Source organism: Melozone crissalis, unplaced genomic scaffold, assembly GCF_028551555.1.
Source record: "Melozone crissalis strain CALT ecotype California unplaced genomic scaffold, PUWL_Pcris_2 ptg000107l_1, whole genome shotgun sequence".
Lineage (NCBI taxonomy): Eukaryota > Metazoa > Chordata > Aves > Passeriformes > Passerellidae > Melozone > Melozone crissalis.
In genome coordinates this window covers 1,398,095-1,415,112 of record NW_026535884.1, presented here as the reverse complement: position 1 = coordinate 1,415,112, position 17,018 = coordinate 1,398,095, and the positions used below count along the sequence as shown (strand labels likewise).

The 17,018-nt window shown below is 44.3% G+C and overlaps 2 protein-coding genes across 2 annotated transcripts; both read left to right on the top strand.

Annotated features, from left to right (window-relative positions):
- Positions 1–1,116: 1,116 nt before the first annotated feature.
- KIAA2013 (KIAA2013 ortholog) lies at positions 1,117–4,258 on the top strand. Its single transcript, XM_054292143.1, has 2 exons — positions 1,117–2,112; positions 3,095–4,258. The coding sequence occupies exons 1-2, from the start codon at positions 1,146–1,148 to the stop codon at positions 3,952–3,954; spliced, it is 1,827 nt and encodes a 608-aa protein (XP_054148118.1). The 5' UTR covers positions 1,117–1,145; the 3' UTR covers positions 3,955–4,258.
- A 5,832-nt stretch (positions 4,259–10,090) lies between these two features.
- Positions 10,091–16,647, top strand: LOC128947729 (chymotrypsin-like elastase family member 2A). Its single transcript, XM_054292144.1, is given in 8 exon segments — positions 10,091–10,133; positions 10,357–10,445; positions 11,352–11,449; positions 12,362–12,490; positions 13,702–13,838; positions 14,522–14,667; positions 15,573–15,725; positions 16,630–16,647. Coding segments are annotated over 8 exon segments (813 nt in total).
- The last annotated feature ends 371 nt before the right edge of the window (positions 16,648–17,018 follow it).

Below are 17,018 nucleotides of genomic sequence, written 5' to 3'. Positions count from 1 at the left end.
CTTTTTACCTTGGAGATTCCAGTGTCTGTGTTGTTTTGTGTCCTAAAGTGACACCAGCCCATTGAAACCTGCAGTGAATGTGGTTGCATCCATTGTTTAGGATTCCAGTGCTCTCCCCACCCACCCCCCAAACAGCTCATTTGCAGGAAGAAATCTAGAACGTGTCTCCTCTGTTTCCCTTTTGTGAGCTGGTTCATTGCCTCAAGCTGGTTGAGAATTTCACATTTCACTTCACCTCACAGTGTTTCTGCCTGACTTTCTTGAAACTCGTTTAGTCTTTCGAGCACTGCTCTGGATACAAAGCTTTCCTGTGCACATCTAAGACACCTGAGAAAGTTTGTTCCTCTATTTCCGACACAGTGGGACAGAGTTTGACAGAAAAAAACTTTCTTTCCTGCATAGTCTGTGGTGGCAAGCCACTAAACTGCCACGGGAATCACGGAAAACCCCGCCAGGCCTTTTCGATCGGTGCAGTGACCCGGGGAGGAGACAGAGAACCTCAGCCCTGGGCTGCAGCTGCCCGAGGGCACCCACGGACACCGCAGAGGGAGCTTGACAGGGGTGCCGGGGGGATCCTGGTGCCGGGGATCCGGAGCTGAGGGGGCTCGGAGCCGAGAGGGGTCCCGGTAACGGGAGGGGCCGGGAGCCGGCGGGGCCCGGAGGAAGGGGGGACCTGGAGCCGGGGCCAGTTAGAAACCGGGAGCTGGGAACCCGGGGGTTGGAAGCCGAGGGTTTAGCAGACGGGGTTCTCGGCGGTTCCGGGCTTTGGCAGCCGGGATCCCGGCAGGTCCGGGGGTTTCCAGCCGGGGCTCCCGGCGGTTCCGGGGCCGTTCGCAGTCCGGGTTCCCCTCGGTTCCGGGGCCGTTCTCAGCCGGGATTCCCGGCGGTTCCGGGGCGGTTCCGGGGCCGTTCTCAGCCGGGATCCCGGCAGTTCCGGGGTTCCCAGCGGTTCCGGGGCCGTTCCGGGGCCGGGCCGCGTCTCCCGGCCAAGCGCCCCCTGAGGGCCGGAGGGCGCGGCTGTCGCAAAGCGCCGCCAAGCGCCGCCAATCGCTGCCTGTGGCGCGGCGGCCATGGCGGCCTAGGGCCGGTGCGGCGGGGCCGGGGCCGGGACGGGCTGGGCCGGGGCTCCCCCGCCGCCGCCGCCCATGTGGCTGCAGCAGCGGCTGAAGGGGCTGCCGGGGCTGCTGTCCAGCAGCTGGGCGCGGCGCCTGCTGCTGCTGCTGGTGCTGCTGCTCGTCGCCTACTGGTACCTGGGCGCGGCGCGGGCGCGGGGCGCGGGGCGCGGGGCCGAGCCCTGGGGCCCCGCCGCGCTCTGCCTGCAGAAGGCCTCGGGCGCCTGGCGGGAGCAGACCCAGCGCGGCGATGCGCTGCCGCTGCCTGAGGAGGCGGCCGGCGCCGGCGAGCCCCCGGGGCTGGCGGTGGCCGGGAACGGGTTCCTGCTGCTGGACGTGTCGGCGGGGCGGCTCTGGGTGCGGCCCGCGGGGCCCGCTGCGGGCCCGCCGCTCGCCACCGAGTACCCGGCGCTGGTGCGGCTGAGGGCGCTGGGCGGGCGCGGCGAGGCGCGGGCGGCGCTGGCGGCGCTGCGGGACGGGGCCGTGCGGAGGTTGCGGTGCGTGCAGACCGGGCCCGGCTCCGGGGACTGCGTGACGGTGCGGGAGGAGGTGGTGGCGCACCGGAGCCGGCCGCACCTCTACCTGCAGCGCATCCGCATCGCCAACCCCACCGCGCGGGTGGCCGCCTTCGAGGCCTCGGCTCCCGCCGCCGCCTCCGTGCCGGGCGGGCGCTTCACCACCAGCCTGGAGAAGGTGGAGGAGCGGCAGTTCCTGCTCTCCTCCGGCCGCCTGCTGCTGGCCGGCAGCCCCAAGGTGGTGCTGGTGGTGGTGGCTGCCAAGAAACTCGTGAGCCGGGTGCAGGTCGCGCCCGAGTCGCACTTTGACGAGACCCTGCTGTCCGTGGTGTACACGTCGGAGCCCATCGAGGTGTCCAGGCTGGAGGAGACCTTCAGCAAGCTGAGGGAGGCGGCCAAGAAAGAGATGCTGGAGGTGATGCAGATGGGGGTGGAAGATCTTTTCCAGGAGCACCAGCAGACCTGGTCTGACTTGTTCATTTCAGGTAAGGAAAGTGATGCTCGGCTTCCATGGGGTTGCTTTAGAGAGTGTCTGAAAGCTCCTGGTTGCTGTAAGGTCTCCAGGCTCTGGCCTTTCTGATGGGCTGTGGGATAGTAAAACAATATTTCTGGTTTGGAACCCAGCTTATCTTGAACTGGAGTACACCTGACCAGATATAGAAAGTGATAAAAGAACATTTATAATCATTATTCTGTGTGTGCTGCTTTTCACGGCTTCAGGAACTTAACTGATTTGCCTGAATGTCAGTTGGGAATAAAGTGACCTTTAGTGATAGCATAAAAGGCAGATTCTGCATGGAGGTCAAGAGCCATTCTACAAAGATGCTTTTTCTTAAGATTTTAATGTCTTACATAGAAGAGTAGCTGACCAAATAACGTAGAACTTGTTATTTTATAAAAAAATTTTGTTCTTTTGACAGATCATTCTTGCAGAGTCATGATGACAGGCCTGTAAGGCATCTGTATATTAAATTAGCTTTGTCTTTAGTGGGAGCTTGGCTCTCAAACTGCCGAGTAGCAGAGAGAGTATCTTAGACAAACACAAGGAAACATTTCACTTTTGGTACTATAGGACACGAAACAACATGAGTGCACACACTGCTGCTCTCAAGGTGAAGAAGAAGGGAAGTTTATTTTCTGACTCTAACATTTATAGTTTTATAAAAGTGACAGTGGATTGGAGGGTGACAGGGCCACCTCTCCAATGACACTGGACAAACCAACAGTCCATCAAATTTCTCTTCCTCTATAAAAGAATGCAAAACAATGAGTTATGTACATAAAGTGTGTGAGAAAGTTTGTTACGAGAATGTAAACATCAGAAGGCTTAGAAAATCTTGAAAAATCAATGTGACACACTTTGGTGTTTTATGGATAAAGAACACCATGTTGAACATCAGTGTGCATGTTTGATGTTCTTTTCCTCCTAGTTAATTCCTGATTATTGGTTGCTTTCTTTTGCTGCAGGGATTGAAATGAGGAAGATCACAGATGCACACACCCCATCCAGTGAGACTGTCAACATGACCCTCTACTACGTGCTGTCAACTGTGCCAGCCCCCCTGCTGGATCCTCTCCTTGCTGGTGAGGACAGGGAGAGGATTGAGGCCAGCCTGAACTACGCTGACCACTGCTTCAGTGGCCACGCCACCATGCACGCCCAGAACCTGTGGCCACCCAGGCTGACCAGTGTCACCCAGATCCTGCAGCTCTCAGACCTGTGGAAGCTGACTCTCCAAAAACGGGGCTGCAAGGGCCTTGTGGCAGCCGGAGTGCACGGGCTGATGCAGGGAATGGTGCTCAGCTTTGGGGGTCTGCAGTTCACAGAAAACCACCTTCAGTTCCAGGCTGACCCCGACGTGCTCCATAACAGCTACTCCTTACGTGGCATCCATTACAACAAGGACTTGATCAGTTTAGCTGTTCTCCTGGATGCTGAAGGAAAGCCCTTCTTGCATGTGTCTGTGAAGTTCCAGGAGAAGCCTGTCAGACTGTATGCCTGTGAGGCAGGCTGTATGAACGAGCCCGTGGAGCTCACCTCAGAGGCACGAGGCCACACCTTCCCTGTCATGGTGACCCAACCCATCACACCACTGCTTTATATCTCGACAGATCTGGTCCACTTGCAGGACCTGAGACACACACTCCACCTAAAAGCTATTCTAGCTCATGAGGAGCACATGGCCAAGCAATACCCAGGCTTACCCTTCCTGTTCTGGTTCAGTGTGGCCTCCTTAATTACTTTGTTTCATTTGTTTCTGTTCAAACTCATCTACAACGAGTATTGTGGGCCAGGAGCCAAGCCCCTCTTCAGGAGTAAGGTATAAAACTGCTGCTTTTGGCTGCTGTCCACTGAGTGTTGTCAGCCTGATGTTGTGTCAGCTGTGCCTGGGCAGGCTCTCTCTTGGACTGTGAGGATTTTCAGTCTCTCTTGAAACAAGCAATCTGTGACCTCTTGCAAGGAGGATTAGGGCAGGGATTGGAGCAGTAGGGCTCAGAATCGTTAGAAAAGATAAAAGATAAACTCATCATCTGTCCTTAGACATTTGTGAGGCTGCAGGTGGAGGCAGACACAGCTTTCTGTCCTTTTCCCACACATCAGTGTAGGACATGGCTTGTTTCTAGGCCAGCAGTTGCCATGAGATGATTCTTGTTATCCAGAAAGCACATGAGAGAGCTGCTGTACTTGTCTGTACTGCTGTGTGGAGACCTGCAGACCTGCCTGCTGCTCTGAATGTGTGAGGTGTCCACAACAGGACCCAAAGGCAGGCTGGTGTTGGAGGTGAAGCTGCTGACTTGCTGAGACCCGTGGTAGGTGTTCATATTAGAGACACTGTGCAGCCCTCCATCACACCACACTTACCACCAACATTTTGGGAGGATGCTGAATTGGTGTTTCTCCCAGTCAGACAAAATGCAAAGCTGTGTTAAGGAAAATACTGAGTGCTTTTTACTGTGAGTTGAAGGTTTTGGCTCCAAGCTCTGGAGCCAGAGCTCCAAGCTGATCTTACCTGGGTGTAAAGAATTTCAAGTTGTTCTGAGTTGCCTTGGAAAACTTATTTGCTGTAAAAACTTAGCACAGAATAGACAGTAGATGGTGAGTTCTGCTCTTAGTACTGGGAATTTCTGATTGTGTGTTGATATGAAGTGGAAAGGGTAGACCAGGCTGGATTTGCTGTGTGAGCTAGTTGTGCTGTTCAGAGGCTTCCCTTCTGAGGGCTGAACTGAGTTAAATGTAGGTTTCATTTAGGTAAAAAGGAGATGATAGTTAAACAGCTGTCAGAGGAAAAGTTCCAGCTGTAGAATTGTACTGTTATTCCAAATTATAAAATCAAATTCGATTTTGGATAGCTAAGGCTGAACAAAAGGCATTGAACTGAACCTGACAGCTGGTATGTAAGGGGTCTTTAAAGTGAGCTGGAAGTTTCCCTGTCAGCTCACTGGTTTTGTCATTTTGAGCACTGGAGTTCAAGCCTGATCCCAAGCAGGTCTGAATGCTTTTGATCCAATAAAAGATTGAGTGGGAGGTGCTTGTAGCCAGACAAACTGACCTAGGAAGGGGTAGGATAGAAATGTAAATCAGACAAGTGCAGTTAGAAGCCTCTGATCATGATCAGCACCTCAGTGCAAAGGGAGGAAGGGGTTAGGAGGTGGTGTCAGTTATTGTGTAACACCCCTGAAATGTGTCCTTGGAATTATGTAATTGTGTCCTTTCACTGTTGTCTATCCAGTTGCCTTTGTCATCTCCAAGATTTGCCTTCTGCCTTTACCAGTGCCCTGTTAACCCTTGCTGCAGGTGGCTGTCCCCGACTCTGCCCGCTGAAGTGCCCAGAGGCTGCACAGCCACAGCAGGGCTGACCTGGCTCCTCATCCTCCTGGGCACTGCAGAGCACACAGCTCTGCTGCCTCCTCTCAGCTGGACCTACTTCAAATGAAGGTGATGCAGAACTTCATTCCAGAGACAGGGAAGAGGTGGAAAGCAGCTGGAGCTCAGAATCTGTAGCAGTAAGCAAGGTAGATGGTCTTGAAATAACACCCTTGAATGGGAGCATCCCCTTGTCCAAGTGAACTTAGCCCTGCTTTCAGCCTCCATTTGCACAACACACCTGGCAATACTGCAGCTGAGAACAAGGAGCATTTATTTGAAAGCAACAATCCTTCTGTGCCTTGCTATTACAGGAATCTGAGACTTGGAAGGTGTGGTGATTCAACTGTTTATCCCAGAAGCTTGTGTAACAGATGTGTCCTTTCCCTGTAAGCTGTTCAGTTCCCTAGGAGTAATCTATTTGGTGAAAATACTTGAAGATATACTAAGACCTTGGATATTTTGATCTGTTTGGTTTTGGTTTTTTTTATTTCTACAGAAAAAAATAAAGGATAATGATTCCCTTCTGAGAGTTAACTAGAAAACTTTAGTGTAACTTCCTTTCTGGTACACAGTTTGTAATTTATTGCTTGGGAGGAGGGGGAGTATGTTCATTTTTCCTCCACTTCAGTAACAGTCAATTGAACTGTCAATATCTAACAGTCTTAACTGTCAATAAGTTCTGGTAACAGGTTTTTCAGCCTTTATGACTGTAGAGTGCAAAATCAATTTAATGAAATTGTTTTCTGGATATGCACTTGGAAATGCTGACCTACAGGTTTCCTATTCTAAGCCTATTGAGACTTTGTGCATTGATTTGTTTTGGCTATGGGGGAAGACACCCCACTTTCTAGTGACTTACAGGTTGTTTGGTTTTAAAATACCAAAGCTGTTGTTTCTAAATAAATATCTTTCAGTCTAATCTGACTGCTCAAGTGTGGTTGGGGTTTTTGTTGGGTTTGTGTCTGTTCTCTCCTGCTGTTGCTCCCCACCCAGCTGAGATAAGCAGGGCCTTATGTTACATCTGTGGCCAGTACTGACTGCAAATACAGTGTGGAAAATAATATATAAATGGATATAAGACAATTTGGAAGGCACAACAAGTGGCAAAAACACGCAAGGTAAAGCTCATCTCCATTTTCTTGCTCATTATAACCTTGTTCTGTCCTGAGGAATGAAGGCCAAGCTTTATTTTGAAGAACACAGAAACAATCCCAGAGAACCATCAAGCAGCAGATTTAACAGCCACCCAGCAAATAATATATTTGGCACAGTTGGTGGTCCCAAGATAAAACTGGGTCAGGATTTAACTTCAGATTTTCAGAGGGGTTACTGTCTGGTTGCAGATGAAAAACATCCCTCAGGAAAGCAGATTTCAATGTCTTAAGTTTTCTGCAGAAAATTCAATTTACAAATTAGTACAGCAGAGTTACTGCCCTTCAAGGGAATAAAGATAAGGAAGCAACAGAGTTCATTTAAGTTGTACACAGGTACATTGTGTATTGAGGGAGATATTTTCTATTTGCTTTAACAGAACATACCAGAATCTCCTCTTTCTCACCAGAGTTCCATGAGCTGCTTAGTTTCTGTGAGATATCTGGCATGAAGATGATAAGAGCTTCCAGGGGGCTCTTTCCAAGCCAACATGGTATCAGCTGGAGGCTGAGCCATTTTGATATTTCCTGGCAGAATTGCCAGCAGCCTGACACCCATGGAGCCCAAGGAAAACTGTTCAGGCCTGGAAAAGATGGATAAAGCATGAACAGAACAAAAAACAAAACACAAAACAGCTTTGAGAGTGTCTAATATTAAATATATTAGGATTCCTGTGAGAATTTCCTCCATAACAAAAGAAGTGTTTCAGAATTCCTCCATGAAGAAAGGGGAAAAGAAACAGCATTTCTCTATTTACAGCATGCAAGAGAGCACAAAGTTATATTTGTTTACATTAAATATATTATGATTCCTGAGAGAATTTCCTCCATAACAAAAGAAGTGTTTCAGAATTCCTCCATGAAGAAGAGGAAAAAGAAACAGCATTTCTCTATTTACACTATGCAAGAGAGCAGATTATATTTGTGAAATGCAGAAATGCTTAAAGAACTAAACAAAATTCCACATTTACAAGCACACAACAAACAAAGCAAGTTAAAATAGTAACTGACCATCTGAAATTTATACTTTTAGTTGGAATTCATGAAAATGACAGTGACATGGAAGTTAAACTGAGCACATAATGTAGTTTAGCTTGTAAATTCAAACACTAAGAGCCAACAAATGAATGGAAAAAAATTTCGTATCTCAATTCTGCACTGTTAATCCTGGTTTCTGCTTTTGTCAGATAATAAATACAAGATGCCAGAACAGGGTTTGGTTGATGCAATTTGCAATTCAAAATGCAGCTTCCTCAAGTGCTATTGTCTGGTTAGGAAAATACATTCTTGAGAAGCAGATAAAACAGCAAAGCATTCTATGTTCCTGCCTTCCACATGTGTGCTCCAGGCATCTTTCATCCAGCACAGTATCTACTGCTGAATGGAAGCTCTGGAAATCAGGTTTTATGCTGCTTATTAATCCTGACATTAAACATTAGATTTATTTCAGCATTTTTGAATCCCTTGTTTGGTGTCTGTGTGCAACACAACTCTGGTTGTGAAACTGGCATTATGATACTTGTTTCCATTCTAGTAAGTTGGTTTTCTATGAGTGTCCTGGTTTATGGGATGGAATTTTTTTTCCAAATAACCAATTTTTTTTCCAAATTTATATAATACAAAAATTGTATTATATCAATTTATCTAATCATTCTAAATCCATTCACAAAAGCATTCAAAAATTAAAGAATCTAACATCCCAAATTAAAAAAAATAAAGGTTCCTAGTTAAATGATTTATTTCATAATTAGAATTTTACACCTTAACTAAAACAACTTTACAAAATAAGTCTTTACGTATTAGGTGTTCTAATACTAATATTAATAGTAATACCTTATATACTCTGTTATATTCAACAAATAATGAACAAAACAGTCCAAAAAGTTTTTATCATTCAAGTAAAAAAATTTAAAAATAAAACCACAAAGAGTACACAAAATCTCACAAAAACAGTAAATAAATGTTAAAATCCATAAGGTTAAAGAATTTTTTAAAAATAATTTTAAAAAAGTATGTAAACCTTAAATTAAAGTTTTATTAACATTACAGAAAAATTTCCCATACAAGCAGAAAAGTTTCCCATACAAACAAAAATTTTCCCAAACAATAAATGTAACAAACAACAATAAACCTCTATAAAATTAACTTTAAAATAACAACAAAGTTATTTAATGTATATCTTCAAAAAATTAATATAAATAAAACTCTGTTCTTTGTCTCTTATAAACTAATCTTTGTTTTAACTACCATTACATATATTTTATAAGATTAAATAAAATACTTGTCAATATGTGTTTTCTGTGTGTAATTAACTGAAAATGTAAACTAAAATAATTTTATGTATTACTGTATGAACCCTCCTAAAAGAAACATTTTAGAGAATGGTTGGTGGATGTAAAGGTAACAGAGGATGGAAAATTCCTGTAGTAGAAGTAAAAAGAAATAGCAAAAAGAAAAAAGGGACAAGGGAAAGCATTGATATCTAGTCACTGATCTCAAATGTCAGTAATGAATTAGGACAGTTCTTTTTGTGGCAGCATCTCTGGAGTGGTGTAAATGCTGCTCTTGCCTGTTTTGTCATTTGTGGGTAGAAGTGTTTTGCTCTTCTCATTAGCAAGCTCACAGTGTTTTATCGTTCTGCTCTGGGGGTGCACAGGCTCACTTGCAATGCTGCAGGGAACCCTGTTCTCTTCAGGGAACAAAGGGAAATAGGAAAGGAATGGAGTCTGACTCACCACAGCATACCAGGATTTCAGCTTCTTCATGGACAGCTGTTTCTTTGTATGGCTTGAAGTATTGCTTCAAAGCTTGAAGTTCCACTTCAAAGTGGTTGGAGTCTGGTTTGCTGAAGAAGTCTGGTGTGCTGAAGCACGTTGCAAGTTGATCTGGAAAGAAAATACAGGTTTTCAGTCAGTACAATGTGGTAGATACCATTCAGTTGCACACAAAACAAAACAAAAGCAAACCAAGACCCCAAACCAAAATCAAATCCCAAGGAGTTGTATAATTGTACAAAAACTAAGGTAGGAGGGGAGCCTCTAGATATCAACGAATGCAACCCCAACACATCCAAATCTATCGCTGTCCCAACAGATCAGTCACTTACTGCTGACATATCACCAAGTGTTAGAATAATTAATTTAACATTATCCTTCTGTGGACACCTTGTGATGAAATTTCAAGGCAATGGAAATGCACACAGCTGCTACAGATAATAAGCATCTAATTTAGAATTATTTTTAACCAAGTTGTTTGTATAGCCTGTCTCCAAGGTCCACCTAAATGAGGATTTTATGTACATAGATAATTATTCCACACTGATACAAGTTTTTTATTGATATTGGAATAGCTCTGCATTTAAAGTCATGTGTTCCAGAGATAAAGGACACTGTATAAAATGGCATGGAGCTGAGCCTGCAGCCTCCATCACCAGCAACTGGCACCATGCTTGGAATCCTCTTTGCTGTGTTAGCTCTGGCCTCTGCAGGTACCTGCCCAACTTCTGCTTTAATTTTAAATGATCAAGTTAATTAAAATCTAAAACCAGCTTTCCTTTTCTAGACAAATTGAACATTCTGCTTCAAAGGAAAAAATACAGCAGAGGATGTTCATTACAAGGGTTTCTTGAAAGAATAACTGGGTGCTGTGCTATTGGATATGTTACAGATATTTTTCTAAACCTTCTTTCATCCTGTTTGTGTGTCTTCTACCCTTTGGCTGCGGGGTTCCTTCCTACCCACCTCTTGTGACCAGAGTTGTTGGAGGGGAAAATGCAAGGCCATACAGCTGGCCCTGGCAGGTTGGTGATTCTGTGCTTTCCCTGCAACTGCTGGGGCTGTGCTGCGTCTGCACAGCACAACCGAACTGAGCAAAACCACTTCTTAATTTCCACTTGATGCATCTTGCCTGACACCTTTTGTCTCTTCTGTTCTGATCAATCCTAAACTTCTCAATCTTCTTTAAAAAGCTCTGAATGTGCTGAATTTTGCTGGTAATGTGCAGGTGCACAGTTTGTGGTCACTGGGGGTGGGGCTGCTGCCTGAAAACAGGTGAGCAGCAGCGAAGGCAGTGAGCCATGGAGTGCCCAGGGACTGACAAACCACCCAAGGGAACAGAGGGGTGCAATGCATGGACATGAGGGGGGTAAAAGGTTGGGCTAAAGAGCAAGAATCTTGAAGCTCTCTGATGTGGCATGGTGTTACTGTGTATGGGCAGATGCTTGAAGTGGAATTATGTGGAATGATGTTACTCTGTGTGGGAGAATGCTTAAATCTTCTGAAATTCTGTATTGTGGCCCCACTGACATGGGAGAATGTTTAAATCTTCTGAAATTCTGTATTGTGGCCCCACTGACATGGGAGAATGTTTAAATCTTCTGAAATTCTGTATTGTGGCCCCACTGACACGGGAGAATGTTTAAATCTTCTGAAATTCTGTGTTGTGGCCCTACTGACTGCAGCATGTGCTGTGACAGTCATGCAGGCTCTCTTTTTAAGTCAAGCAGACTCGGGCTATTTAATCAAGATGTATTTTAAAAATCAAGCTTTGGATGACAGGGAAGGAGGGAAAACCTTTCTGTGGCCAGGAGCTGGGAACTCCAAAGCTTTCCACCATCAGCAAGTTGTGTTCTGGGCGCAGGAACAAAGCACGGTGATGAAAAATGAGTAAGTAAAAGCCTGAACCTTACTTGTTTCCTTGATCCCAGGTCTCCCTTCAATACTATGCCAATGGCAAGTGGAGTCACACCTGTGGGGGAACCCTGATTGCTACCAACTGGGTGATGACAGCTGCCCACTGCATCAGGTGAGTAAAATGAACGTAAATCTGACCCAGGAAGCAGCACTTGAGCAGGAAGAGATGAGTGAAAACCATATTAATGTCAGTTCTCCCTTTCCCAGTTGAAAGCTCTGAGTTTTGCATCATATCTTTTGATTAAAAGTCAGGAGAATGACATCTCTTTATTTTCTTAATGTAAAAGGGGAAAAAAACCCCAGAATATATAATTACCTGAAATATATATTCTTCATTTCCATAAACAAACTACAAACATCTTTCTGTTTTCAAGTTGCTATTAAAATTCAGCTGTGTTGCTGTTTCTGTAATATACGTCAGTGAGATCTACAAGTTAACTAATCAATCCACTCCCTGAAGAAATAATCACAAATATTTTGAATATATACCAGTAATTTTCAGTAAACTCTTCATATTGTGTGGAAAACAAATGATCAGGTACAGGAATGTCATGGCATCATCAAAGCTGCTTTCACAAACACAACCCCATTTTGCTCTGGGGTTATTGTAACATTAATTGGTAGCAAATATTATAAATATATAATATGAAACATGAAGGATTGGTTGCACATTGTTATTATAAATCCTGCATATTATATCTGTCACACAGTTATTTATTATTGAAGCTATTTTTAAAAAGTCCAAATTGTTACTGTATTGAAGAATGTGAGCTGAATATTGCAAAGATTAGAGGCACTTTGAGTTTATTAAAGAAGCCTTGAGCAGGAGTTGAGAGGACAGCTCAGAGATTAAATAATTATCAAGTCCAGAACAAAATCTTTGCCCTTAGCAAATCACTGGCTCAGCTCCAGACAAACCTGCCAGTGATGAGAGATTGCAGTCAGGGGTGTTCTCATTGAATCTCCCAGGAGCCAAAGGTGCAGCTGCATAACATAACTGAGTGTTCATCCTTTTCTTGCTCAGCTCTACTATGACCTACAAAGTGCTTATTGGAAAATACAGCCTGTCAGCTACGGAAGCAGGATCAGTTGCAGTTTCTCCATCAAAGATCATTGTCCATAGGAACTGGAATTCAAATAATGTTGCCAATGGGTAAGCTGGTGGAAGGTATTTTTTCAGCTTTTAGGTGGAGGGTAAAAATCAAACTGCCTGAATCCCACCCATCTGGAGTTATGGTAATTAAATTCATGTTTAGAGCCTCCTGTTCATGTCCAGTTTCTACCTTACCCCTCAGAGAATACAAAGCAATTAACAATATTGATTTTTTACTAATTAATAATGTTTCCAGAAGCCATTTTCATGTTCACGCTTGGGTCAGAAGCTGTTACATGCAATGATATCTCTTGTACAATGAAAGGGAATGAAGTATTTTATACAGCACTCTTTGAAGCCCTCCTACCAGCAGCAGATACAGAGTTATGGATCACTAATATCCATGTGGCTGAAGGACCCCTGTGTCCTGCTGCAGGCTAAGGGCAGTAACAAAGAAATCCCCTCAGTTCCAGTCCTTAGACTGGAGTCCTAACATGGTTTTGGTGAAAAAAACTATAAAAGACAGCTCTCTTCCAGTTCTGCAGGGAACAGCCTCCCAGTCCATGAATTTGCCATGAATTGCTTTGGGGTGCAGGAATATTTGCTGTTTGTGCACTGCTCCCTTTGCTCCCTTGCTTCTCTTTGGAATAGGCCTGTGGTGTTGGTGAGGTCCCTAGGATCAGGTGAGAGATGAGAATCTGACTCTATGTTCTCAGAAGGCAGATATTATATCATATTAATATAATATATAAATATTGTATATTATTAATATATAATATTATTATATTATATTATATTATATTATATTATATTATATTATATGTATACTAAAATTATACTAAAGAAAGGGAAAGATACATCAGAATTATCATTCTTGTTAATAATCATTCCCATTATTAACAGAAATGATAATGAAAGCTCGTGACTGACTCCTCAGAGTCTGACACAGCTGGACTGTGATTGGTCATTAATTAAAAACAATTTACATGGAACCAATCAAATATTCACCTGTTGGTAAAGAACCCCCGGCCAGATTCCAAAGCAGCCAAACACAGCAGCAGCAATCAGACAATTATTATTTACGTTTTTCTCTGAGGCTTCTCAGCTTCCCAGGAGAAGCAATCCTGGCAAAGGGATTTTTCAGAAAATACCACGGTGGCATAGGCCAGGTGCTGTGTAACTGCTGAGTACTCAGGCTGCTGTGTTTTAATCCATTTTTCAAACCTTTTCACCTTCCCTTTCTCTCCCCCAATGTGTGCATGTGGCCACAGGTACGACATTGCTCTGATCAAGCTCTCTCAGCACGTCACCCTGAGTGACAAGATCCAGCTGGCCTGCCTGCCCGCTGCCCAGAGCATCCTGTCCTCCAACACTCCCTGCTATGTCACTGGCTGAGGAAGACTGCAGAGTGAGTATTTGGCCATTTGCAAAACCATGAAATAACCAAAAACACCTTTCAGAAGCTCCTCCTCATCTGAGGTTGATGGCAAAGATTGTTAATGGTGCTCAACATCCCCTCAAAACTCAGTGTAGTGAGGTTGTTCATTATATTAGGCCCCACTTCACTCACACATTATGATTTTTCTTTTTGAAATTTATTTTCCTTGTGACAGAGCTGGTAATGCACCTGAGGGGCCTTTATTGAGCTTTTAGGATCTATTGTAATGCAAATGTTAGTAGTGTGCAGACAGGTGCATTTGCTAATCCCAACACACCTGATGAATGCCTGAAGGCACACAAGGGAATAGATGTGAAGTGAAGGAAATCTCAGAGTTGAGCAGAGGTGTCATCTTGGCTCAGGGGCAATTCCTTGAGGGATAAGTAAATTGCAAACTCCTGAAAATAGAGCAGCTCTTTGTTTCTCTAACAATGAGACGTTTTTTAATGGAATGCAAATTTTTAGTGAGTGAAGGTGTATATGAAAGAATGGAGCTAAGGGACACTCATACCTATAACAGCTTCTCCTTTAATATAGCCCCTGTGGAGTGCCTTACCTGGAGTGATGGTACCCAGACACCATTTAGCAGAGCAGTTTTATTCTCCCTTCAGTGCCAGCTGCCACCATGACTCTGTGTTTCTGCTCTCTCTCAGCTAATGGGCCCCTTCCTGACAAGCTGCAGCAAGGCCGTCTGCTGGTGGTGAATTATGCCACCTGCTCCAGCGCTTCCTGGTGGGGAACCACTGTGAAATCCACCATGGTTTGTGCTGGTGGGGATGGAGTTATCTCCAGCTGCAGCGTGAGTCCACTCTCAGGGCTTGGGTTTGGATTATTGAGTTTGGGATCTGTCACAGACATCTTTTCATTAAAATCCTTTTGTTAGGATTTTTCCTGCTGAAGCTGAGAAGTTTCAGCAACAAAGTGTAAACAATGGTTATCTGCTGCTGTGGAATGTAACAGGTATAGATCCATGATTAGTCTCTTGTAGATGTTTGGATTTACTGATCACTCACGGCAGAGCTGCTCTCGCTTTCTGCCGGGACACTGATCTTTGTTATCCATTCTTTTCCATTCTTAGCTTAGCAAGTCTTCTGAGAACTTTTCTTTCTATTCTTTTTAATATAGTTATAATGTAGTACATATATCGTAAAATAATAGATCAAGCCTTCTGAACATGAAGTCAACATTCTCGTCTCTTGTCTCACCCTGAAAACCCCTGTGACCACCATCACAGGGATCCCTGATGAGGGGAGAGAATGATGCATCTGACTCCATCTTATCAGAAGGCTAATTAATTACTTTATTGTGCTGTATTATTCTATATTATATTACATTAAATCTAAACTGAACTTGCTAAGCACTTAACTCTGCACAGAATCTCGTCAGTGACAGTCCTGACTCACGCACACACACCTGGCCCTGACAGGCCAAGGAAACAAAGCACCATCACTTTGGGTAAACAATCTCCATATTGCATCCTACTTTTGCACAAACACAGGCACAGCTAATGATAAGAATTGTTTTTCCATTCTCTGAAGTTCAGAGAACGTGAAACCCAGAAATATCCTGGGGAAGAGTCGCGCCTTGCTTTTCTCTGCGAGGAGAAATGTGCTGACACTGAGCAAACAGGCCTGATGGGAAGGAAAGGTTAACAACCCCACGGAGGAGCTGCTGACACTCTGACTCTGTTCCCCCTCCTGCCAGGGTGACTCTGGTGGCCCGCTGAACTGCCAGAGGGCTGATGGCACCTGGGAAGTGCACGGCATCGTCAGCTTTGGCTCCTCCATCAGCTGCAACTACTACCACAAACCCTCTGTGTTCACCAGGGTCTCTGCCTACAACAGCTGGATCGAGCAGGTGAGCAGCTGCTGCACAAAAACTTAAAAATCAGGGTGACATCCACACACCTGGCTGGGCAGAAATCCTCACTGGGACTTCTGCCCCTGGCTAGGGGAGCTGTGTCACTCCTGATTCAACCATTACCAATTCAAAGTATCTTCCCCTGAAACAGATAAAAATTTTTTTTTCATTTATTCAAATAAGTTTTAGTAGTAGGAATGCATTCTCCCTTTATCCTAGAGCTATATTGTAGTCATAAAAATTTACCATATATTTCAGACACCTGGCTGTGCTGGGGCTCTCTCACTGAGATTTCTGCCCCCGGCTAAGGGAGCAGTGTCACTCCTGATTCAATCATTACCAATTCAAAGTATCCTCCTCTGAAAGAGATATCAAATATTTTTTCACTTATTCAAATAAGTTTTGGTAGTAGGAATGCATTCTCCCTTTATCCTAGAGCTTTGTTGTAAGTCATAAAAATTTACCATATATTTCAGACACCTGGCTGTGCTGGGGCTCTCACTGAGATTTCTGCCCCCTGCTAAGGGAGCTGTGTCTCTCCTGATTCAATAATTCAAAGGATCCTCCTCTGAAACAGATATCAAATTATAAGTTTTGGTAGTAGGAATGGATTCTCCCTTTATCCTAGAGCTTTGTTGCAGTCATAAAGATTGACCATATATTTCAGAAGTGATTGCTCAAATTTGCATTCATCAATGCACTGATTGTTGCAATTGCATCCTAAAGGGTAGAACATGCAGCTCAAGTCTGGAATGTCAAACATCTTTTAATTTAATATGAACTTTAAGAAGCAAAAGTCTTATTTCACTTATTTAAATCCTGTGACTTGGACACAGCACATACTGTTCACGAATTCCTGCAGCTCATGGTCTGATTTTTCAATTGTTTTACATTTTTATAGGTTATGGCAACCAACTAATCCACTGAGACCTGGATGAGAGATACCAAATGACCTTTGATCAAAAAACCCTGTGAAATTACACTTTTACCAATACAGTTATTAAACCAAATGCTAGTTAAATAAACTGCATTTTTCTCATGATAAAAACAAATGTGTCTCTATCATTTTTTCCTGACTGTTGGCAAGCCCAGAGCCCATATCTGAGGATAACACTGGGTATTTTCCCTGTCCTGCTGAGATCTGTTTGGCACGTTGGTTTGTGGCACAGTCCCTGTCCTTGGGGTGGTGTTAGCTTTTTATACTAAGAACTGGGTGTACTTTATTTACAATAATTTTCCAATACCTATAAGAGGAATTGTGGATTTGTCTTTACAAACCAGCTGTGGGTC